At 34.6% G+C, this 27,200-nt stretch overlaps 1 protein-coding gene across 1 annotated transcript; it reads right to left on the bottom strand.

Moving 5' to 3' along the window:
- Positions 1-6,035: 6,035 nt before the first annotated feature.
- pdk4 (pyruvate dehydrogenase kinase, isozyme 4) lies at positions 6,036-25,428 on the bottom strand. The gene is made up of 11 exons (XM_056479997.1): positions 24,886-25,428; positions 22,912-23,053; positions 17,757-17,828; positions 16,978-17,162; positions 15,386-15,475; positions 15,153-15,230; positions 12,285-12,361; positions 10,105-10,203; positions 9,682-9,792; positions 9,342-9,455; positions 6,036-7,039 (listed from the first exon to the last, which is right to left on the bottom strand). The coding sequence occupies exons 1-11, from the start codon at positions 25,001-25,003 to the stop codon at positions 6,896-6,898; spliced, it is 1,230 nt and encodes a 409-aa protein (XP_056335972.1). The 5' UTR covers positions 25,004-25,428; the 3' UTR covers positions 6,036-6,895.
- Between the last annotated feature and the right edge of the window lie 1,772 nt (positions 25,429-27,200).

The raw sequence follows: 27,200 nt of genomic DNA on the forward strand, positions 1-27,200 counted from the left end.
CAGTTGATATCAGCTCTAATACACAGTAAATAATTGGAAAAAAGGAAATATTGGCTCCTTAACGTGAACTTTTAATTTTTTTTTCTTTTTTATTGTAAACTTGCCCAATTGTTATTTTTTCCATTATTTTTTTATTTTATTTTAAAAAATTCTCTCAGAGGATGTTAATTCATACATTTTATTTATTTTATTTTGAGGGGATAGAGGGAAAATAAGAAAACTAAGACAGTCTGTAATTTTTCCTATGTTGTATTTTATACTACTAAGTATGGTCACCAATAAAAAAAGAAAAAAATGAATGATGCATTAAATGAATCAAGACTTCTTTACTTTAGCAAATTATTTGTATATATATATATATTTTTTTTTAATTTTTAAATTTTTTTTGCAAAAAAATCCAGTACAATTTTACAAGGAGGAACATCCCATGGTAGACTTGGTAAAGTACAACCAAAAGGTGTAGAAAAAAATAATCGTTGCAGGGTAACAGGTAGATGGACAAAATATATTCTATACTTATAGAGCAAACCAAACAGAAAGAGAACTAAGATGTACGTTTAAAAGAGGAAATATAATGTTTGACAATTATCATAACTTTTTCACTAGAATTTTAAAGTTTTGGATTGTGTGTTGGGCTGCACAATATATCGTTTCAGAATCGATATCGCAATGTGATCATAGTCACATCACAGGATACGCAGTGTTGAGTTTGTATTATTATTTATCTATTGCATGTGTTTTTGAGGCCTCTGGAATGATTTTAAAAGTATCTAGGCATAAGAAATTGTACCATTTGTAATTTGAATATTTTTGTAATTGAATTATTTTTATTATTCAATTACTGCACCCAAATGCTATTAGACTTGAAAAATAATTTGTATTTATAGATTGCCTATTAGATTTTATGGAGATACACTTTCCATGGCAGAGTCATGAAACTAACATTACAATTTCTTTTCAAATAGCGATATTAAGTCATCTGGGGTCTGTTCTTCGTACGTGGATTACTCAATTAGCTGGATTTGGCTATTGGCGATTTGACACGTTCCAGGATCGTTTCTTTTTTCAAAACTCATCCGAGATTTGTTGTTATAGCAACAGTTGTGGTAGCTCAAACCTACTCGAGAGCATGCTTATTTCATATAAACAGGATTAGATCAGGTCATTTTTGGGTCAAGAAACTGAATTCTGATATTTTCTTACAGTAGTTTTATACACTTAGGAAAATAGTAAAAAAAATATATATATATGTATATGTGTATGTGTATATATATATATATATATATATATATATATATATATATATATATATATATATATATGTATGTATGTATGTATGTATGTATATGTATGTATAATAAAAAATATATAGAAATAAAACTTATGCAATCTGCACTCGGAAGAGAACATTTATTAATATGGACTTTTTTTTTTTGACAAATTCGTACTATTTTAAGGTACCCGCTTTTGTACAATTTGTGTATGATAGTAGACATGCACAATATTTCATTTTTTTTTTTAAAGGAATAGTGATTGCAGCTAATATCGTTTTGACAGCTAATATGACGGTGATTTGATGCTTCGCAAAAGTTGCAGACACCTTTACCAATATCAAAATGCTTTTAAAACGAATTTAAACAGCCAGTTATTCTTTACGCCGATTAAGAGACCTGAATAGGCCTAGGCTACTATAATAAAGAAAATTTAAATGTAAAAAAAATAAATTGCTACATGAAAGTGTAGAGCCTGCAGCCCACAACAAAGGTGGAAAGATTTTGTGTATCGTATTTAACAATCCATTTACTACGAATTTTGTGTAATTTTGCTCACATAGATAATTGAATATTAATCAGATGATGTCATTACGTTGCTGTGCCGCCGGCCAATCATTGCATTGCTGATCATAATTTCAAGAATTGATAGATCTGTCCTTCACAACACATGCAGTGATCTCAGATCAGTTCATCCAGATATATTGATCTGATTCACGAACTTGTTTGAAGAACCAAACTAACCAGAGATCAGTTATCAAGATCAAATATCCAAGATCTGCCAAATCATCTTGGATCATTTAAGTGAGGTATGAAGAACTGGCCCCTGGTGATATTGTATTCATTGCAGTATATATTGCAGGATTAAAAACATGGCAATGTTACATTTTTTTCAATATCGTACAGCCCTAATTGTGTGCCATGAATGTGCGCTGTTGATAGTTCCATAGATACGATGTCCCCACTCTCTGACCTCAATTAATTTGTATTTTAATTAAATGTTATCAGATCATTAGACTATTCAAACTTTTTTCTTAATAAATCAGCAGTGTTTTCTGAAGGATCATCTGACTGTCACCAACTAAAAATTCAGCTTTGCATCACAGAAATAAAAAATCAACAGACATACAATTTTAATTATAATAATATTCCAGATTATCGATGTTTTGATTAAATAATTTATACCTCAGAGTACATAAGATATAGTATATACACTCAAAAAAAGATTTTTGCTGGGTGTTCAAACTAATTTAAAATGAGCTGAATCAACACAATTCTTGAGTTTTTTTCTTTTGGGACAACTTAATTGTTTTATGTTCATTCATTCAATTACCTTCGGATTAGTCCCTTTATTCATCAAGGGTCACCACAGTGGAATGAACCGCCAACTGTTCCAGCATATGTTTCACACAGCAGATGCCCTTCCAGCTGCAACCCAGTATTGGGAAACACCCATACATACTCATCCGCACACAAACACCACGGCCAATTTAGTTTATTCAATTTACTTATAGAGCATGTCTTTGGACTGTAGGGGAAACCGGAGCACACAGAGGAAACCCACGCGAACACGGGGAGAACATGCAAACTCCACACAGAAATGCCAACTGACCCAGCCGGGACTCGAACCATCGACCTTCTTGCTGTGAAGCGACAGTGCTAACCACTGAGCCAACGTGTCGCCCCTGTTTTGTGTTAAATCCACTTTAATTGAAGTTAACGTAATAGATTTGTATTGGGACAACATTAAGGATTTGTGTGGAACGCAGCATTTTTAACAGCTTAAGAGCTTTCCAAACAAAACAAAACAAAACCTTAATGATAGTATTTCCAAAAATAAACTAAAACAAATATGAAAATCATTTTATGAAGACGGAAATACTTCTTAAAGCAATTCATCAAAAAATACAAAATAAAAATAATAACACAGATTCAGAAACAAATCATATATAATAGAATAAAAGACAGACATGTTTTCTTCAGTTTTAATAGTACAGAAATTGGCACTCACTTGATTACAAATTGAAATGACGTTTCATGAACAGTTCTGAGCGTCCTTTAACACAGTTGTTTCTTCATGAATACACAATTGTGTATCAAGAACACGTCAAAAACAAAAAGCAGCTGTGATTTCATGAGGACGGCGATGTTCAGTTAATGAAGCTCGTGAGGTATAAATGAATAACTTCAACATGGGTGCCAGTTCTAGATTATAACTGGATATGTGCAAATGATCTATTTAGGTTGTCTAAACAATTCTCCCATCTCTGAACGAGGAAAATACATGTTAGCAGAGCGAACTGCCAGCAGCCGAAAGCCACTCAGAGTCTGATAAGTGTCACTTGAATCAGAGCAGCTGCTGCCACTCCAGTTCTCTTAAAATTCATACAGCTCCTTCACATTGCTTTCAATATTCACAAATATTACAGTCAAAGTTAAAACAAAACAACAATAAAAACAAAACTGAAAGGCACAACTTGCAAGGCAACAATCCTGAGATAATATACTTAAATAAAAACAGAAAGGAAAAGAAATGTGTCTTGCTATATGCAAATGAAAATAGCAAAATTATTATTTCTTCAGTGTGCTCATGCTAACAAATCAATAATAACAGTGCTACATGTTGTTTTTGTTCATACAGAATACCTGAAATGTGCAGCCAAATGCTGTTGTCACATCACCATCAATTCCTGTGGTTATAAAATAAAGATGCATCAATATTGTCTAATCCATTTAAATAAATCAGTTACTATAGTTTATGAACCTGGGCCTGACACAACTCAATCTAATACTATTATTATAAATATGATGAGATAATGTATAGTTATATATAGTTATACATTTTTAAAGAGACTATACATTAGCATGTTCATGTATTGATCTCCTTTTTATTGCCAGTGTATAAATAGTTTGTAGCAGAACAAACCTATGGTCTGAAAGAGGCAGTCTGTACTTTAACGTCAGTGTATGATGCAAGGAATGGGATTAATTTAAATGTCTTACAAATGGCAGGTCTATATCGTCTATAGTTTATAATCAAACTATAATATATTTAGTTTCCATCTCATTATCTGTCACCATTAAGAATTTAAGAGCACATGCATATACCCATCTCAATATAATCAGATGCTTTCTTAACTGCTGTTTTTTCAATGTTGTCAAAAACACAAGTGTTATTTAGAGGGGAGCGCAACACAGATTATATATTAGGGATGCAAAGAAAATTCTTGTAAAAGTTTTGTAATAGTTATTATTTTATTAAATAATATAAAGTAATATAAAATAATATGAAGCTATTTTTATTAGCTGTTACATTTTTTAAAAAAAAGACTTTTTAAATTTAACTCAATAACTACATCGATAAACCGATATTATAAACGATACCGTTAAACGATACTGATAAAAAAACACAAACCACACACTGTTGACATTAAAATTTCAGTGACGGTGAATTAGATGTGTCATTTTACCATTGTTGCCATGACTGAACAGTAGCACTATTGCAAAAAAGCAGAAACAAGTTTACTACAGTGGTCCCTTGTTAATCGCGCGAGTTACTTTCTAAAAATAGCCCACAATAGGTGAAATCCGTGAAGTAGTCAGCTTTATTTTTTACAATTATTATAGATGTTTTAAGGCTGTAAAACCCCTCACTACACACTTTATACGCTTTTCTCACATTTTCACACGTTTCTTTTGTTTAAACACTTGCTTAACTTCTGCCTTCCTTTAGCATGTCCAGAAGTCCAACTTTTTGTGCGATGGTTAGCATCTTCTTCTGGGTGCTATCGCAGGTGCCTTTGGCAGTGCAGAACGTTTTATCGTCATTATAGGGTTTGTTGGGGAGAAAACTTGCAAACATGCAGTACAGCACTTCAGAGTCACGCTGCTAGCGATCAAAGACAGGCATCATATTAATTGACTATGGTCTACAGCCAATCAGGATGCAGAACACAATGCACTGTATAAAAAAGCATGTCAAATTGCACACAAAAAATCCGCAAGACTGCGAAAGGTGAACCGCGTTATGGCGAGGGACCACTGTACATAGAAATGTTATTCGAGCACACTTTTGTGCACCTTGCTTTTCTACAGAGTGGACTGGGCGATTTCGAAATTTGTACACGCAAGCTATGGCTGAAGGGTGATTGAATAAGTGTGCTAAACACTGCTGGGCAATGTGGTGCAGCATAGACTTTTTTGGCTCAAATTTTCAGCTTTTTTTTTCTCTTTCTTCAAAAATGCCAATTTTGGTGGTCAAAAATTAACTGCATCCCTAATATATATATATATATATACAGTATATATATATATATATATATATATATATATATATATATATATACTGTACAGTTGAAGTCAAACTTATATGCACTTTTTAACTTGTTATATGAAATTTTTATTTACTTATTTATTTTTTTTCAAACATTTCGCTAATGAAGTTTAACAGTTTTATGTTTTATTTTGGCTAGAATGAAAGCAGTTTTTTTTTTTATAATTTTAAGGTAATTATTATTAGCCCCCTTAAGCAATATTTTTTTTTCGCTTGTCTACAGAACAAACCACTGTTATACAATGACTTGCCTAATTAGCCTAGTTAAGCGTTTAAATGTCAGTTTAAGCTGAATACTAGGATATCTAGTAAAATATTATGTACTGTCATCATTGATAACATAAATCAGTTATTAGAAATTAGTTATTAAAACTTTTGTTTAGAAATGTTGAAAAAATCTTGCCATTAAATATAATAAATTGAGGAAAAAATAGAAAAGAGTTCAAATTTAACTGAAAGGCTAATAATTCTGACTTCAACTGTATTTATTATTGTATTTTACATGTTCGCTAATGCAAGAATGAGCAGTTAGTTGATGGCTGCAGTTCACTTAACCACCACTGGTTGCTAATATTAAGGGTTTCTAAATTCAGTATACAATATAGCCTCTTTAAGATGTTTATGAAATGGTTTGGCCTCAATGATAGCAATACGTATTTACATTTCAAACGAAATAGAGTGTTAGACGGTAGGTCCAACGGTTACAGGAACATTTCAAGTTCATAATCAAGCAATACGCACACAACTATGGTCATTCTACTGTTTGCATTGTGAATGCATTTTTTAACCAAGATTGTAAACACAACCTTGGCTACTTTTGGTTGCTTTTCCCAAATGTTTGCATGCAATAACTCGACATAATGCTGGTAACTTGGCCCCATGGACAAAAACACAAGTTTGTGTATACACTGGAACACACTTAGAAAATCAATTAAAAGTCAGTGGTAATGTGTAGAAATCAACACATGCTCAAACAACAAGTCCGCTTTAGTACATTCGACTTAAGTTTCTGACGTCTCGGAAAAAATGTTTAACTATCCCATTGAAACTCTAAATGAGAGTTAGCACTGCAAATAAAGCCTGTGTATTATAAGCAACGTGGAAGACAAAAATGCCCTTGTTGTTCAGACTGTAACATTCATCTAGTCAATTATCAACCATTTGATAATACCATGCTTCTGAAATACCTGAAGAGTCACGTATGTAGTTACCCAAATAAACTCTAGGCTTCCTCCGCTAGGGTTCATTCATAGCTGCATTCAGTCCATGGGCTGCTTATCGAATGAGCTTCTCAAACGCTGAACTCATACTTTCCCAGTTTCTTGGGCTCGCTGCTCGGGATGCACCAATCATCCGCTTCTGTGCTGGTTTGATAGTGCCTTAAGGCTGACTTGTTGAACACAGGAAGCCTCTCTATTGATTCAGTGGATAAGGCCTGTTAAAATAAAAGGGAGAATGCATTTGATATATTTATTAAAGTTATAAATGTACAGTCATATTATCATTGTTTATCAAATGTGTAAAATTCTATGGTTTGAGGAGGAGTTTAAGTGAATGGGAATTTTGCAGTTAGTTTGTTGTATGGATTTGAAACTTAGTTTGACCACAAAACTTTGTGACCCAAAAATCGTATTTCTGTTGGAGTATTAAAATGAATATTTGTTCTGTTATTCTAAACCTGTGTAACATCCATTGCCTTCCATTGTATGGATACTGAATTTTGGTACCAATCACAGAGTTTAAAAATGTCATTTCCTGCTAACATTTAAACGCTGTTGAGCGCGTTCTTAAACAGCACTGATTTGCCATTGTGTTCACATTAGAGCCCTGCATTTGAGCCCGAGCCCATCGGGGCCCAACTTTTTTATGCCCCTAGAGCCGGGTTTCGGGCCCATTTTTACGTCATAGCTAGCACGTATATCAGGCTTTGGGCCTGCGTTTGAAAAAAACTTCCAAAAAAGTTTAATGAGATCTAATGTGTGTGGTCCAGAAGCACCAGTGATGCCTTGCACATAGAAATTTCCAACCACGTGCAATGGAGAACACACAGTGAAAAATTGCCAATGGCGAACTTAAAACTGAAAAAAAGGCAAACTGAAAGGCAAACATCTGGTCAACTTTTCATATAGTGACTACTTTAAATGAGCCAACTGGTTATGCACAATGCACTCAACTTTTAAGTTGAGTAAACTCACTGTGGACCACATACCCTTGGATATCGATGTCACTTAATAAAACTTAATAAAGGCTCTAGTTCACATGCTCAACAAAAATGACTGTGATTGGCCGTGAAGGTCATCAGTTCACCGAAGTCACCACTGTTAACTGAGTGTAACTACAGATAAAGGGACACTAGAGCGTTTTAAAGCAGTGAAGATCAGCTGGTCTGTTTATGAGCTGACATATGAGCGATCCGCTGATGAATCGACTTTAAAACGCTTCAGTGTCCCTGTATCTGTTTACACTCAGTAAAGTTTTTACACTCAGTTTGGTGAACTGATGACCTTCACAGCCAATCACAGTCATTTCTGTTGAGCAGATGAACACAATGGCAAATCAGCGCTGTATAAGAACGCACTCAACAGCGCTCAAATGTAAGCGGGAAATGGACATTTTAAAAATTTCTGTAGTGATTGGTATCGAATTCTAGTATCGTGTCAACACTAATTGGAAGTATATTGGAAGTGAATGGGAATCAACGTGCTTCAAAATATCTTCATACTGTACAGGTTTGGAACAATTTGGAATTTACAGTATGTTTCCAGAATACCTTTTTTTTGTTAAACTATCACTTTAAGGCAATATCGTGTGCATCTATCATGTAAAACAATCCCATAATGCATTGTGATAATGGAAAATGAAACAAAAAAGCAATACTGCATTAAGAAACGTAGAGCATGTTCATTTTTGTAATTCAGTTCTGCTGGTCCGGAAAGTGCATTTGCAAATAAACTGATGTAGTAAACATTAGACCCATGTAAGACAGATCAGCTGTCTCCATTATGCTTGCCTTGTTTACTGTTGGTTTCTAGGTTACCAATACTACAGTCGGCCACTCGAACAACTCGATGGAAATGTGATCGAAATTTTTTTTTTTACATTTTGAAAAGATTCTCTTCAGGTTCGGATGTCAACCTGGCTTATGATGCAAAAAACAATATATGCTTATGCTTTCTGTCCTGTTTATATTTTCAACATGTTGTGTTTTTGCTTCATTTAGATGCCTTTGGCTCATTTTTTTTTTAGTCAAACCACATTTGAAACCACAATCAAACCACAGTTTTCACTGGTCTCTGTCCATTTATTTGGTTAAAAGCAACCAAAAATGCTATTTATGTAGCATGGAGAGTTTCAAATCAGTCACTTATAAGGATGTTGCCTATGTACAGTAGTTAGTAGATATCAAGGAAGAATCATCTTGAATCCTTGAAAGTTTTAAATATTTTGATTACAAATTACAAAAAAACGAATTACTGCTTGTGTGAGGCTAATGCTAATGCAGCATCTATGGGGGCGGAACAGTAAATTTGACGTTGTTCTCTCTTCTGGCTGTTGTTATGTCTCACACAATTTCTGAAAGTCTTGAAAACACCATTGTGGAGTTTTTCTTTCATTATTTTAGCAAATGGGATTGTAAAAAAAAATATTTGTTGTACTCTCCCATTAACTGTGCTCTAAGTTTACCCAACTATGATGATTGGAAACCTGGAAATGTAAAAAGGGCCCATAATGTGTACCTTTAGATATATGACTGCCGATGTGCCGTATCCCTCCATTGAGTAGAGCTGCAGATCTCCCTGGAAGTATTTAGCATAGAGACGAGAGATAGGAAGACCATAGCCAAAACCAGCCTGAGGGGAAAAAAAATTGTAAAGGATAAAACTTTACAACTGCATTACAATACTAATCTGGTGAAAACAAACCATGCTGTTGGTAATTCTGCTAATTTGTAACCTTCAAGATCACATATTCCTTAAAAACATGACTGTGGATCAAAGTTTTACCACATGGTAACAGTATTACACAACAGAGGCTATCTGCAGACATTACATTTAAATAGACAACCAAGCTTCATACCAGGGGAGCGTTACGAGTGTCTTCAGCCACAGGACTCGGCGCAGTTGAATACATGTAGCTAAAAAGTCGCTCAATTTTCCTCAAAGGAACTCCACCGCCTCTGTCAGACATCTAATATAACACAAGAATCATCAATACAAACATGCTTGGGCCTCTGCTACAACCAGTATACTCAAAAAATTACTTTAGCGGTTTCTTTAAACTACTCATTTAAAACAAAACATTTCTTAATGTTCTTTTTCAAAACTTAATTGGTTTATGTTTAAACCAATTTACTTAAATTTGTAAACATGATTAAATTAACTACATGAAACAATTTACAGTGAATGTTGCGAGTTAAAACAGAGATGAAATATTCAACTTTTGATGTACCTTGAGTGTAAATAAGCATGAAAGCAAAGTTATTCAACAAAAAAAGCTCACCTTAATAGTCAGATCTTCTGTTCCTAGAGAAACTCTCACTTTGATTGGTGGGAGATGTAGGCTGGTCTCATGGGTTTCCACAGTTGCTCTCATTGCATTCTGTTTTGGTGAAACAAATGCAGTGGTCATATTATTCCAAACATAAAACTTTCTTCCGAGAAACACAAAAAGAGACGTTTTGCTGAATGTTTATGCTGCTCTTTTCCATTTAGTGACATTATTTGTCTTAATAGGCAGTCCCACCTAAAAATGACAAACGCAATAAGAGTGCACTCTAACTATCTTCCTCCCACCCTAATTCTTTTTTGATGACCAATTAAAATATAGTTGACCAAGTCTCTTCAAACAATTGTTCTATTATGAAGGTGTTGCCAAAGAATTAGCTTTCAGCAGTCTGTGATTTTCTATGTTTTCTAAACTCAAACAGTAGATTTGAATGACAAGTGGCAGGGTTTCTGCAGGTCAAATTTAAGACTTTTCTGAATCATATTGAGACCATTATTAATTAAATCAAATGATTTTTACTTGCCGTCAAAAAAATCTAATTTAGTTATTCCTTATTCGCAATTTTTTTACATAACATTTAAAACTTTTTTTACAATTTTTAAAAACTGTAATAGACTAAAATAACTTACAAGTTAAAAAATAAACTAAATGTATGCACCAGAGTAAGTTCGGGTAAACACATGGTGAAATTTTAAACAATTGTTATTGTAAGGAAGATAATAAAACCATATTGGTAAATGGAGTTAAAGGTGCAGTAGGTGATCTGCCGCAATGCTAACCGGTTAGCATAATATCTCTGAAACACAGTCCCTCCCCTGCCGTCCAAAGCCACACCTGAAACACGAATGTGCACACCTTAAAGATGACTGCAGGTAACCCTCTCATGTGCTGTCCTGAAGCGACTCTGCTTAGTGGTTGGCCAGTGATGTGCAGGAATTACGCTTTTTACCAAGCCATAATTACATGCTATTTCAGACCGGATATTGAGAGTAGCATGGTAAACAATATAGGGAGCACGTCACAGGTTGTCATTGTTAAAAAATTAACCAATTTGATGTGAATATAAAACCATCTTCACCTCAGTCTCTGTTTTGTTGTTAAACTAAATAAAAATCTACATTATCGATGCTGTAAAAGGGCACCTAATAAAACTGAAAATAGTCACATATTAGTTTCGCTGGAAGATTTCAGTGGCTGAACAACACTTCTGTGCATATAACCCGTTTGTAAAACAACAAAATCTACATAGGCTTTGCGTTACTAAAACATTTTTAAAACAACATTACCTGTCTAAAAGATACTTCAGCCATGGTGTCATCCTGCCTCCAACGTTCAAAACGTATCTCTAATATTGATTCAGGATTTAAAAAAGGTTTGACCCAGCATGGTTTTACCTCTATCTCTCTCTCTTGTCTCGTATGCACAAAAACGTGCAGCGCGTGTATTCACAACGGTGGATCTACGTGAACGGTTGTGCAGATGTACAAATCTACATTTGTTGACGGACAGTTTGGGCTACCTATCAGAATTATGGGAAATGTTGGCCTGACAATATTTAATTGGATGCACTTTTTTGAGTCTTATGCTTCACCCAGAATATAAAAATACATATAAATACATTTAGATCATTTACTTTAATCATTACTATTGGAATGTGAAGAGACTTTCAACCAGCACAACACAACATGATTCTGAAGACAATGACCTACTGCACCTTTAATGAATAAAACTTATTAAAATGTATTGTTTAATTAATTGCATTTGGATATCCTTGGAATTACTTGTGATTGGATGGGTGTTGGCCTGATTGGGACATTGGAATCTTTACGTGGACATTGTAAAAATAAGACTAATTTAAAACGACTTAAGACCTACAGTACAACACAATATTTCAATGACTTTTAAGGCCTAAAATTTAGTTTTTGAAATACTTTTTAAGACCATGTGGACACCCTGAGTGACTAAAGTCGTAAAACATTCATCGTCTATCTCAGAAATTGCATTAGAGCTTGCATATTTTCTTATTTCACAAATCAATACAATACACCAACATTCTGTAAAATATCTTCGCATTAAAACTGTTGAACCACATGAATACATTTCTTGCCCTTCTGTTTATACAAGACTATCATTGTGTGTGAGTTACAGCGTGTGCTATAAAATAATTAAAATACCTTGAAAAGCTCAAAGAGCATGTGGTAGAGATGAGAAGGCACATAAACTATATGTATAGGGTCACTGGGTCCTTTAACTGCAAAAAAAAAAAAAAAAAAACAACAACAACAGATATATTGATTGAGCTACAGGCGTGCAAACCAGAAAGCAAAGCAATAACATGCATGCCCATACAAACGTTATATTTTAAGAATGCAGTACAGAAACCAATACCGACATGCTGCTCAATCTTGTCAGCTATGAAGTACATGATAGAGGTTATGCATGCTGGCTAATTTGTTACTTTATGTTGGTGAAACGGCGCTCATTCAACCTTGTCGCTTCTCTGTACTTTGTTTAATAGTACACTGAGAAGATAAACTGAGAGATTGTGCCAAAATGTTGGCATTATGCAACTATGCACACAGTTTTTATTATCCAGTATATTGCACAGTGATGATAAGATAAAAAGAGCTATTTTTGTCCACATGGATAAGTGATTAAAAGTACTACCTGAAGTGGTTTTTGTTGTTTTTATTATTAAATCATTCACAAAGCTATTACTTGCTGCTATTATTCCACACAATAAATATACATCAAAGTTACACTTTTTTCATTTAAAGGTTTTGGTTCAGTGCAATTGTTTCCCCAGCGTTTGCTAAAAATTTGCTAAAATGCACAAAAGCATGCGTATCAATCTAAATGGAGTCTTAGCCAAACAGCAAAAAGCTCAAAAATATATTCAACAAGGCGGCAACACCAAGCTCCAAAAAATAAGCGGTGTGAACCTACACTGGTCTCACGGTTCGGTTACGATTATCATGCCATCGATTCGGTTCAGTTCAATATCTCAGTCCATAACGATGCTTTGACGATGCTTTCCATACAATTATATTTTACCTCACAGCACAACATTTTCTTGTATTTAAAATGGATAAATATATTTATATGTGTTTATTATCTGTAATACAATTTTGTCCTTTAATACAAAGAACTGTACCTTTAAAAACTCAAGTACATGCACAGAACAACGTGAGCATTTATAGCAAATAAACAAATGTAAATATGCCACGAGTTCTTGCAGTCCTATAATTGGTCACGCGCTCAACAGAAAGGTCTGCGATTGGCTGTAACGCTCTGGCGCTGTTCACCTTTGAGTGACACTGATAAACAGCAGCGGCGATCACAGCTGATCCATGATAGGAGAAAACTCGCTCTACAGATGAGCTGTAGAGTTTACTTTTATTTCCTTCTCAGTAGTGTAATAGGGGCTTCTGCTGTAACTTCAGTGTCAGTGAAAGACTGTCCAGCAAACACACACGCAGTGAATTGTGCAGAGTTTCTGCGTTTTTAAGTAGTTGGAGCATTTTAATTACTCCCGCTCGCCTCCCTCACCATAGTAAACTAACGCAATATAGCGCATATGAGATGAATGACGTCAGTATGCAATAACCGGTTATGATTATTACTGAACCGTTACCGAATTGCTCACGTCTGCATCGCGGTGCACCGAAAACACAATTAATATTGACACTCCTACAAAAAATACCAATTTCTAAAATTAAAAAGGCTAATTCAAAGCGTGTAATGTTTCGAGCACACCGGATCTTCATCAGACAGTATTCATCAAAGCATGTTGCTCTTTTTATACACTTCCGGATTACATGATCTCATACATAATCTCACTACAAAAAATAGAAAATACACATTAGTAAATTACACAACTTGCATATTCAAAATGAAAATACAAAAACAAATCCTAATAATACATCACAAATAGAGAAAAAAAATTGAACATTAAAGAAAAGGACCAATATCAACCTCCTAAACCTCTTAGAGACAACATATCTAAAGTGAAAATCCAAAAGGCTTCATGTTGTAACAGCAATTTATTAAGATTTTCCACATCTTCAATCCCTATGTATTGTAGAGCGGAGACAGAATGTCTCATAACTGAAAAATCTACCGGACTTCTAGGATCATGGTGTCGAATAGTGCATTGATGTTCAGAAATATGAATTTTAAGGCTTACTCGTCTTGCCAACATAACACAAACCACACGGGCATCACAACATATAGATTACGTTAGCTGTCTTGCACAAAATCTATTAGCTAAAAATACAATGAAAAATTAGTTTATTAGAGTACATGCTAAAATGTAATCGATTCCTGTGATGAAAGCAGAGTTTTCAGCTTCATTAATGTCACACAGTTCTTCAGAAATCATTATAATTGGCTAATTTGATGCTCAAGAAACATTAGATATTATCAATATTTTATACACTTTGGTTGCTTAATATTTTGGATGAAACCATCATGTTTTTAGGACTCAAAAGAACAGCATTTATTTGAAATGGAAATCGTTTGAGAGATTATAAATGTCTTTTTGACAGTTTTTATGCATCCTCGCTGAAAAAGAAACAAAATTTTTAAAACTTTTGAATGGTGTATATTTTATTTTTTGTATCTTTGTATTACATAAATATTATTGCGCAATCTTTACCCAGCACTTTTCTTGACACCATCATAAAAAGTCAAACGTCTAAATCTATAGACTAGCAAGGAATCAACTGTGAAGTATATAAAACCATGTTTACATCTGGTATTAAGATGCATTTTAGTCAATTCAAACAGAAGAGGCCTGACACTAAATACAGATGCAAATGCAGTCTCTTAAAACTAGAGGGAAGGGTGTTGATTAAATGTGAACACATGTTGACAAAAGTGACACAAAATGAATGAAATGGTATTGCCAAAGACGCATGTTTATACCAGATGGAAACAGAGACTTTAGGACTTTAAGGACCTGATGATTTCTGACTGCTCAGGACTCACCATGCACACGGCACACAAAGACTGAAAGTTTGAGAGAGAAAATTCCCGCTCACAGTTCACTTGTTTGATTTCCACTTCAGGAGAGGTCAAGTAGTACTGATCACACAGCATCTTGGAGCTTTCATAGGCATCTAGAGAGCAAAAAAAACAAAAAACACAGCAAGTGTTCAAGTCATCTGCAGTAAAACTAAGCTTACAAATCAAACTATACTGTATATAGGTGGCGCATGGCTATTGCAAGCGTTCATAAAATAACTTTATTAGCTTTCTTCAACGGGTTTGTTACCTCTTACAACCTCCACAACGTCACAGTTTGGGTCGATACTGCCAATGTGTTTGGGGTGGGCTGGATTGGTGCTGCCATCAAAGATTAACGCTAAAATAAACACACAAACTTATTTGCAAACATCACTTAATATTAGATTTAGAGTACCATTTAAAAGTATTTATCCCCTACAAAAGCACTAGTTGAGTGTGATGAATTATAGAAAAGATTTTATGCATTGTATTTTGAGAATAATATCATGTCATTTATGAATTTTTTTTTAACAGTAATGCTTTGATAAACTGATAGAAAAACTTTTTTAAATAAATAATTTTTGGATTATTAAAAATATTTTATAATAATAATAAATGTTTATAATAAATATTAAAATGATTTTTGAAAGATCTGGTGAAAATTCAGCTTTTCCATCACATTTAATTAAATTTAGATTTTTAAATATATTAAAACAAAACAGTTTTTTCTCTCTCTCTCTCTCTCTCTCTCTCTCTCTCTCTCTATATATATATATATATATATATATATCATTCTTTTTTTTGTTTTTTTTTAAATCAATTGTAAAACAGTTGACAAGACTTAAAAGCTTACTCTAGTGTTTCAGTTTTATAAAATTTTATTATAATAGTACATTATTTTAATATAGTACAAAATGGTTTGATATGGCTTCACAGTGCCACAGTAGGTAGCATGATCGCCTCACAGAAAGAAGGTTGCTGGTTCTAGCCTCAGCTGGGTGAGTTGGCTATTATGTGTAGAGTTTGCATGTTCTCCTCGTGTTTGCGTGGGTTTCCTCTGGGTTCTCCGGTTTCCCCCACAGTCCAAAAACATTCACTATAGGTGAATTGAATTAACTAAATTGGCCATAGTGTATGTGTGTGAATGCAAGAGTGTATGGGTGTTTCCCAGTACTGGGTTGCAGCTGGAAGGGCATCCGCTGTGTAAAACATATGCTGGATAAGTTGGTGGTTCATTCCGCTGTGGCGAACCCTGATTAATAAAAGGGACTAAGCCGAAAAGAAAATGAATGAGTGGTTTGATATTTATTTATAGCTCCATGCATTACATGGTCATCATGTAGTCCATTATCAGGGTTTCTGCAGGTCTCACCAAATCAAATTTAGGACTTTTTAAGACCTTTATGAATAAAATTTCAGACTTCTACAGGGCAAAAGGCTAAGGACTTTTTGTAATGGCCAGTGGAATATTTTTACTTGCTTTATTAAAATTTAAATTTAGTTATTTCTTAGCCACATATTTTAAATAATGTGTCAAAATACATGGAGAACTTTTAAACAAATGTTATTGTGAGGGTGTAAGGAAGATAATTAAACCATATTGGAAAATAGTTAATTAATTTGACTTTCGTTGAACTTTTTGGTTGTAGCAATTGGGTCGTTTTACATTGACAAAGGAAAATTAAGTTCTGTTTAGAAGTATTTAAGACATGCAACACCATATATCAGTGGATTTAAGACTTTTTCAATTTTAGTTCTTGAAATATTTAACTTTTTAAGACCTCACTGACACCCTGATTATTTCAGCTCAGACTGAATGATCTCTGCCTAAGGCTTTTAGTGTGTGTCCTGAACACTTACTGTGCTGGTTCATCAACATGCGTGTGGAGATTCGGCTCATGTAGAAGCGGTCCAGAAAATACTGGACGTTCTGATTGGTCACGGGATCCACGCCAAAGGCCTCCTTGTACTCCAGCACACCCTGTGCCATGGTGGGCACCACATTATTATGCCTGTTCCTGACATTGATCAGCGTTTCTGTGAATCTGAGACACATCGTCTGGTTCAAAACACCACTAGAGGTCATTTAAAGCAGACGAGTCAAACACAGAGGATTCTACAAGACAAGATTTCTATACTGAGAGCACTTTGGTGGATGTTTTTATATGTATCGCCAGGAAGAATTCTAAGTTAATTATAACATATCAAACTGAAAACTTGATTTTTATTTATTTACTATGCTTATTTATTCACTATCAATATATTTTTACTTGTTTAGTTTTGCCATGTCTCAGAAGCAGCATTGTGGTGTCGTTCCTAAATGATGCGTTCATGCTTTTAAAATAAGATTGACTCAGTGATTCAATAATTTGTTTATTAAGGCAGTCAGTCACTTGATTTGTTTCTAAATCAATCTGAATTTTAAATAAATCACTTTTATTTTGAACTAAAAAACATATTACATAATAATAATATAACTTAATAATAATTTAATAAGCGAGATGTTGTAATTATATGTTTTTTATCTATATTGATCCTGCCATAAAAAAATAGCCATAAGTTGCTGATGTGGCAATAAATAAACAATCAAACAAACAAAAAAAATAATGAAGGTGAATGGTCTTAAAATTTGCACTTACTTCGTCAGGATTTTTTTATCATCAGGGTCTTTCTCCAAAAAGTCCACCAGCTCCATTAGGCTCTGAGCGTACCTGTGTTTGAAAGCAAACAAACGTGCATTTTTAGAAACCAGCCCTACACGTTGATTAAAAACTGTCAAAATATATATTTAAATATGAAGTAAATGTGGCTTATTTACAATAACCAGAGTAAATGTGGTTTTGACAATATTCAATGTTACACCTTCAATTTTCTGCAGACTTTTTCTATATGTTCATTCATTCATTTTCTTTTTGGCCGAGTCCCTTTATTAACCAGAGGTCGCCACAGCGAATACACCGCCAACTTATCCAGCATATGTTTTACGCAGCAGATGCCCTTCCAGCTGCAACCCAACAATGGGAAACACCCATACACTCTTGCATCCACACACATACACCACGGCCAATTTAGCTTATTCATTTCACCTGTACAGCATGTCTTTGGACTGTGGGGGAAACTAGAGCAACCGGAGGAACACGAGGAGAACATGCAAACTCCACACAGAAATCCCAACTGACACAGGTGGCGTTCAATCCATCGACCTTATTGCTGTGAGGCGATCATGCTACCTACTGTGCCACTGTGATGCCTTTTTCCATATATATATGGAGTTTTTTTCATATTTCTTAATATGTGCACTATATTACTTATGTTTTTACTATCTTCATATTTTAGGGACCGTTTTGCCATGTCTCAGAAGCAGTGTTGTGATTTTTTTCATGAACGAATCTGCTTTCAAATGAATCATTTGAGTAAGTGATTCAATGATTTATTTATTAAGTCAGTCACTTGATTTGTTTCTTAATGAATCTGAATTTTGAATGAACCACTTATTTCCCCACTAAAATCTAATATTTTCTGCAATATTGTACACCCCTACTCAATATAAAACAATCTTGGGCAAGTTAAATGATTACATAATTTATACGTATCATTACTAAAGAAATTTGATTATTATTAAACTATTTTCACTTTCAGTTTAATAAATGGAATTTGCTGATCAAAAATATTTTAATGCATCACTATTACCAAATTAATATGTTAAATAAAATTGATAATGAATCAGAACTGTATTTATTATGTAATGTTGTGTATTATTTTCTTTAAACAACAAAGCCGATTGACTTTGAATGGCTAACGGAGGTGCTTTATATGCATAATTTGGCAGTTTAGTAAGAGTAAAACAATATTTCCCAGGGCGAATGGAAACTGTATAGGGTACAGTAGTCATTTGACAGAGCACATACTGTACGAGCTGAATGACAGGGCTGTGTGTGCGTGTTGTCAGAGAGCACTTGTTTACATCGAGACCTCTAGGAAGGTTACAGTGCACTCGTTTATATACAGTGACTCATGATGATATCTGACACTGCATAACATGTCGGTGAACATCTTTGAAAGTTACATTTAGCTTACGTTTGATCTCAGAATGAGTCATGCATAACATAAAAAGACTTTAAACTCAAGATATAAAATATTTGCAACAAAAACAAACCCATTCGTCATTGTCATAATGGAAAGAAAGCGGCAGGTGTAACACTCGCATACTGTTTTTAATGTAATATACACTCAAAAATTTATTTTTCTTGCTTGTTCCAACTATTTATTTAAAATGAGTTGAAACAACACAATTCTTGAGGTTTTTTGGGGGGAGGGGAACTTAATTTTTTATGTTCAATCCGCTTAAATTTGCAAAAAACAAAAAAGATAAAGTTAACTTAATCGACTTGTGTTGGGACAACTTGAAGTAATTATGTGGAACCCAGCGTTTTTTACAGTGTACAATGAGTGTAAACTTATAACATATAATATCAATTAAAATAATTTTTTTTAATTTCTTTCCCTACTGATAGAGCAGAGTAATTTTGGTTATGAGTAACAATTTTAATAAGAAACAATTATTAATAATATTAAACAAATACAAGAAATACATTCCACAACACTTACACCTCCCCCAATTATAATATAAAATTAATAATGTAATTGATAGTGAAATTATTAAGTATTTATACTATATAACTTAATTATTCATTCATTTTCTTTTCAGTTTAGTCCCTTTATTAATCCGGGGTCGCCACAGCGGAATGAACCACCAATTTATCCAGCACATGTTTTACGCAGCGGATGCCATTCCAGCTGCAACCCATCTCTGGGAAACATCCATACACACTCACTCACACACTCAAACACTACGGACAATTTAGCCTACCCAATTCACCTGTACCGCATGTCTTTGGACTGTGGGGGAAACCGGAGAACCCAGAGGAAACCCACGCGAACGCAGGGAGAACATGCAAACTCCACACAGAAACGCCTACCAAACCATCGACCTTCTTGCTGTGAGGCCGACAGCACTACCTACTGCGCCACTGCGTCGCCATAACTTAATTATTTGAATATAATTTTATCATTTTAAATAACTGACACAAATGCATCATTAAAAACAGATTAATTCAGAAATTTACATAACCTATGTAACTTAATGTAATATAATAATTATTGGAAAAAAAAGTATGTTCCTGCCCATGGTATCTTTTTCACAAAACATTGTAGTCACGGAAAAAAAATCTTGCAAAGTCAGCAGAAAATATTTAATTTACGTAACACCCATCATTACATAATTTTCAATATATTCCAGTTGACTTGTTGAACACAAAGCCTCTGCCAAACCTTGTAAGACAAAGGCTGAAAACGTAAACAGCATAAATCAGCCTGTCCTTTCAAATCCTGTCTGCTCAGAGAATCAGAACAGTTAAATAGGCATTTTCATTAAGAACATCACTAACCTTTTTTTTACATTTACCACACTTGTCTCATGTTTAAACCATGATCTGCAAATGAATATGATTACCCAAGATTTACAAGTATTTTTTGCCCATTAACTTTCAATATAGAAAACAGTGTGAAGGAAAGGAATCAGAACATAACAAAGGTCAAACTCTGTTCCAGATCCTCATGAAAACAATGATTATTATATGTAATGTATGTGTGCATTACTTTCTATGAGTGTGGATTGTCCAGCTGATGTCTTTACAGTGTAAAAAAAGATAAACGGCCGACTGTTTTCATGATGTAAATAGCACAAATGACCTTTGACCTCTGGTTCACATTTCAAAAGCAAACTAAACCTGACCAAACACTTGACTAAATGGAAAAAGTGAATACGTTTCGTCATTTCGTCGTGTTTTGCCTGACATTGTTGCTCATTTTGCAAAGAACTAAACAAATATCAAACAAAAACACATCTTGAGAGTCCAAAAGCATTGACTCTGTAGAATGCAGTTACAATGACGCTATTATTCAAGGCAGTCAAAGCTAAAATAGCCCTCTATTAGTGTGTAGATATAGTTTAGCTTTTGCAAGACAGGTAACTAATATTTAGTAACTGCTGGTGGTTTGGGTGTCATTTATTTATTACAGATCTAAACCAGCCAAAGTATCAGAATAGAAACAGACTTTAAGCAAAACAATTATTTTATTATGATATTTTTAAAAATGGCTGCTAAAAAATGATTGATTGATTGATTGATTGATTAGTTGATTGAACAAACAAACAAACACAGTCGCATCCCTCTAGCATTATTCCACGATGTGCATTTTGGCCTAAATATGAAGTATATAGAAATATAGTCTGAAAGAAAACCATTCAACTAGAACTAATTCTGGCTTAAAGGGATCGTTTACCCAAAAATGAACATTTCCTCCCCATTTAAGCACATTCGGGTGGTTCTAAACCTATTTTTAAATTACTTTTCTTTTGTTAAACTCGAAACGAGATATTCTGAAGAATGCTGGCTAAAGGCAGCTTGACATTGGTTGTAGGAAGTAGGAACAAAAATTTATTTAGAAGTCAATGGCTGTTTTCCCCCCAACATTCTTAAGATAATCCTGTTTTGTGTTCAACTGAGGAAAACACTGAAGCAGGTTTGGGTACAAATGGAGGATGAGTAAATGATCACAGAATTTTCATTTTTGGGTGAACTGTCTCTTTAATGCTCAAAATATGCTGACGGTAGAAAAAATGTGCTGAATCAGCACTTATTACAACATGTCCAACAGTTATAGAAATGCATCACCACCACTCGATATCATCCAGTCTGGAAATGAACTATTCTTGATTATCTTGAACAAATAGCACAAACAACAAAAGGAAAGTAGCCCAGCGATTTCAGTTAAGTCTTGGTAGCTTTTAAACACTATCTGCTGTTATGATGCACAGCATTTCTAGTCGAAATATCTAAAAGTTAGTAAAAACTATTTTGTTTTCAGGTAAAAAATGTAGTGACTTTTTTTGTTTCCTTAAAACAAGCAAAATAATCTGAATTCAAACTGAAAACAATTGTATTTTACTTACCCCACTGGCAGATAATTTAGCTTGTTTTAAGGGAAAAACTCACTCAATTTTGGCTTATTATTTCTGAACAAGGGGGGCACGGTGGCTCAGTGGTTAGCACTGCTGCCTCACAGCAAGAAGGTTGCTGGTTCGAGTCCCGGTTCGGCCAGTTGCCATTTCTGTGTGGAGTTTGCACCCCCTGGGGGCTCCAGTTTCCCCCACAGTCTAAAGACATGCGGTATAGGTGAATTGAATAAACAAAAATTGGCCATAGTGTATGAGTGTGTGTGAAAGTGAGAGTGCATGGTTGTTTCCCAGTACTGTAATGCTGGAATAGTTGGCGGTTCATTACACTGTGGCGACCCCTGATGTATCTTCGGGACTAAGCCGAAAGAAATGAATGAATGAATTTCTGAACAAAACAATATTTTTTTATTTGCCTAGAAAATGCTTCTTGATTCAAGAATTGTAAGACATTTGGACTAGAAACAAGACAAAACCCATATTTTGCTGTTTCTTCCAAGTTAAACCACCTCCGATCTACTGTATATATGACAATTTAAGAAATATATTGTGATACAACTTTTGGCCATATCTAATTTCTTGATTTAAAAGGGAGTATTATTTGCTCTCCAACTCGCTCTCCTGCTTATGTAAAAGACTTTGTTTTGTAGTCATGCGCTGTGCATTATTGGCCATAAATGTCATATGAGCTGTACACATCATACAGAAGGTCTGAGTTCATCACACTGCTCTCTTCTGAATCTTATGGATGGTGTTTTGTCAGCGGTGAATCTCACCAGCTCTGCAGCAGCTTCAGTGAAGGAGTGCCGAGCAGTTTGTCTGGGAGAAAGTCGATCTCTTTCATGATGTTTGCTAGCCGGACAGGAAGCTCTTGCCTCAGAAACATGAAGGAGGTCTTCTCACACGCATTGGCAGATCCTGAGAGCAAAACAGGACTACGTAAGAATTTCACTCTTGAACTGCATAATAAATATTCACTATACAGTCAGGTTTAATATTGTTGTGTAATAATGAAAACAGGCAAACACTAGTAAATTCTTTACAAACTTACACCTTTAGGATTATAACCTAGTCGAAGAGGTTATCAGTCTTAAAAACTGTTTGTAAAACATATTTAGCCTTTCTCCCTTATCTAATACACTGTAGGGAATACATTTTGTGGATTAACATGTAGGGGTGGCTCAGTAGTTAGCACTGTCGCCTCACAGCAAGAAGGTCGCTGGTTCAAGTCCCGGCTGGGTTAGTTCTCATTTCTGTGTGGAGTTCTCCCCATGTTCACGTGGGTTTCCTATGGGTGTTCCGGTTTCCCCACACAGTCCAAAGACATGCGTTATAGGTGAATTGGGTAGACAAAAATGTACCGTAGTGTATGAGTGTGTGTGTGTGTGTGTGTGTGTGTGTGTGAATGATTGTGTATGGTTGTTTCCCAGTAACAGGTTGCCCCTGGAAAGGCATCCGCTGCATAAAACATATGCTGGAATAGCTGGTGGTTCATTCTGCTGTGGCGACCCCTGATAAATAAGGGACTAAGCCGAAGGAAAATGAATGAATGAATGAATGAATGATTAACTTGTAAATGAATGCCTATTGAATTACTGAAAACTTTTCAGATCGATATTTATGCTATTTTGATGTGTGTGCGTGTGTGTGTGTGTGTGTGTGTGTGCGTCTGTGTGTGTGTGTGTGTGTGTGTTTATTAAATGTACAGTATAGGTTTCATACATAGCTACAGACATTCAAATGGTGTTACTGCTGGAAATTCTCAGATCATATGCTCATATAAATGTCATGCAATTATTGAGTACTATATGAGTACACCCCATTTTGAAAATGAATATTTTTATCCATTTTTATCCATTTTTTTTAATCCACAATATGTTTTAGTGCATTTAAACAAAACAGATTTATGAAAGGGATATACTTTATTTATTAAAAGAATATTTTAGTCACCGAACAGCTTTAGACATAGAAAAATAACACATTTAAATACATGCGAAATATGACAAAAATAATTACAAACCACAAAATTTAATATTTTTGTTTCTCTTTTTTAATTTTTTTTTTAAATATATTTGTCCCTTACATAAATTTGGGTTACAAACTTTTGGACTGTTATTTTGTTAGATTATCTCTAGATGTGGCTTCAATACTGACTAATCTAATGAATAATTTAGTATAACATTTATTTTTGCCACATTTACTCATTGAAAAGATGCTGATCAGATAATTTATTGGTTAAAGAAAATGATGACGACTTGTGTTATCAAATATTACTTCTCATATAGTCGAAAACATAGTGCACAAATTATGAATCAATTACGAGGATTGAAAGAATGTTTGAGGAGTATTACATACCAAAATAACAGAAGGGCTGCGTCTCCATACCTAGTGAGTTCCCTATATAATCATCTGCACTATGCACTACAGTCTCATGATGCACGTAATAACTGGTTATATGGTACAGTTATGGCAGTGGTGTATAATTTTGATATATGAAAGAAATGCACTACTACAACTACTTTGTACTACTACTGAACACCCCCACAACATCATACTGTAATAATGCCATACCATAAACTTTCTTTTTGTTATTGTTTTGTTTCTATGAAGTTACATTGGTGTAGAAACGTTGTCACTGAATGATTTATGTGCTTATTTTAATTGAAAAAGAGAGAGAAATGCATCTGTATTTCTGGTTAGTGAGCTGACTAGGTTTTCACCACAGAAACAGGTAAACAACAACAACTCACCAAAGTCAATGAACTGCTTCATTGACAGCGGCGACGGGGAGAATTTAGAAAATCTGTCCACTTGTTTGGGTATGTTCAGCTTCGAGCTGTTCTTCAGCATGATCTGGGCGAACTTCATCTTGATCTTCAGGTTTAATCCACAGACGTTGCAAATGTTTTCCCCGAGTTATTGTCCTCGTCTCATCAGATGCAGTTGGCAAAGTTTGACATTGTCGAGCAGCTTGTTACTTCATCATCATCGCAGAAATCCTGTCAGGCGAATAGTCCTCCCGAATCACTCTAAATCAGATTAATTTGTCATTGCACTGAAATAATGACCAGCACTAGGCACAAAACAGGGTACAAACACAGGACACAGGAGAGGGAGGGGAGTCTGACTGTTACTCTACAGTGCATAGATGTAATATAATAGATTCAAACGCACACCTCATGGGTTGTTTTCTAATCATTTTTTGAAGGTAGAATGATTTAATGGCGGTATATAAACAATATTAAAAGACTGAATGTAAAAACGATCTCATTCTGTGTCTAGCGCAGGGCACAAAAGTACACATCGCGATCTATGAGACGTACATCTATATCCCCTTGCGTGTTAACGCATGCGCAGAGCGAATTTAGAGCAAAGGTTATTGGGAGTGGGGCAGAGACAGTTTTTTAAAGTCATCTTTATGCGGGTTATTGTACAGTGTGTTCCGCATCCTCTAAATGACAGACAGTTATTAATTATGCAATATAATTATTTTCAATAAGAAGGACGCGCTTTTGGTGATTAAATGTATTGTGATGGAAAAGAAAAGGGGGAACTAACAAAAATGAACAATTCTGTTTTATTATTTTTTTTGCGTGGTATTCAGTAATACAAAGTATGCATGCGTTCGGAAAATGTCAATAATACAAGGCTTTTCAAAAATAGTTGTAAAAAATATTTTTATTAAATACCTGAATTTACCGATATGCGTTTGGAATTGGATGTGCAACTTATATAGATTATGGAGTTTTATTTGATTTATTATGCAAGGGCCATTTATATTATAGACCGATATCTATTTATATTCCAGACTGGAAGATCAGCCCAAAACAACAAACCACATTTCGGCTTTTAAATCTATTTTTAGCAGAATACAGAATTACAGAAAAAGCTTGGACTTGTTCATAGTAAAATGTCTCCATCTAGTGGTGTACAATGATTGAAACGAGTTGGTTTTTACCTTCATAATTTATTTTACATGATTCAGCTTGTGAGGCGACGCAGTGGCGCAGTAGTTGTTTGTTTGTTTGTATACTTTATTGTCCCTCAAGGGGAAATTTTCTGTGGACTCACACAGCACATCAGCAGGTTCTAACATAATAACAATTAAAAATAGGTCAACATACAAAAGAATTACATACACTATCGATCAGTGTTCAACAGTCTGATTGACACTGGAATAAAAGAGTTCTTCAGTCTGTTCCGCTTCCAGCGGAAAGTTCTGTATCTTCTACCAGAAGGTAAAAGATCATAAAATGGAAAGAGTACATGAGATGGGTTACTTAAAATTCTTTTCGCTTCATTTAGAGTGCATTGCTCGTAGAGTGTTTGTATACTAGTAAAAGTTTCAGAACCTATTAGTCTTGTAGCAATTCTGATAATATTGAAATTTTTTGATTTCAGATTTACAGAAAGATTGCCATACCATGTAGATAGACCATACCTGATAACACTTTCAAATACAGCTTGATAAAATAAGTACATGATTTTCTTATCAACACCATAAAACCACAACCTTCGTAGAAAATACAGTCTTTGGTAAAGCTTTTCACAGATCCAGTTTACATGAGTGTCCCATGTTAGAGACTCCGGTTTCCCCCACAGTCCAAAGACATGTGGTACAGGTGAATTGGGTAGGGTAAATTGTCCGTAGTGTATGAGTGTGTGTGGATGTTTCCTAGTGATGGGTTGCAGCTGGAAGGGCATCCGCTGCGTAAAACATGTGCTGGATAAGTTGGCGGTTCATTCCGCTGTGGTGACCCCAGATTAATAAAGGGACTAAGCCGAAAAGAAAATGAATGAATGAATGATTCAGCTTGTGGAACTGATTTAAATTGTATAAAGACACCACTTTGTTTAAAAACAACAACAATGCAATGTTTGTCTGTTCAATTTGTTATACACTTTAATTCCTTGGTCTCTCAGTCAGATTTTAATCCTCATATTGTATTTAAAAGATATATGAATGTATATGAAGTATATGGCTGACACGGTGGCTCAGTGGTTAGCACTGTCGCCTCACAGCAAGAAAGTCGCTGGTTTGAGTCCCAGCTGGATCAGCTGGCGT

Source organism: Danio aesculapii, chromosome 19 (genome assembly GCF_903798145.1).
Source record: "Danio aesculapii chromosome 19, fDanAes4.1, whole genome shotgun sequence".
Classification (NCBI taxonomy): domain Eukaryota; kingdom Metazoa; phylum Chordata; class Actinopteri; order Cypriniformes; family Danionidae; genus Danio; species Danio aesculapii.

Excerpts from the sequence above, each read along its gene's own strand:
- pdk4 (XM_056479997.1), bottom strand. The coding sequence starts at position 25,003 with ATGAAGTTCGCCCAGATCATGCTGAAGAACAGCTCGAAGCTGAACATA. Across the intron at positions 23,054-24,885 it reads GAAGCAGTTCATTGACTTTG|GATCTGCCAATGCGTGTGAG; the intron begins GTGAGTTGTTGT and ends TTTTGCTCTCAG. Across the intron at positions 9,456-9,681 it reads ACACTCGTAACGCTCCCCTG|GCTGGTTTTGGCTATGGTCT; the intron begins GTATGAAGCTTG and ends TTTTCCCCTCAG.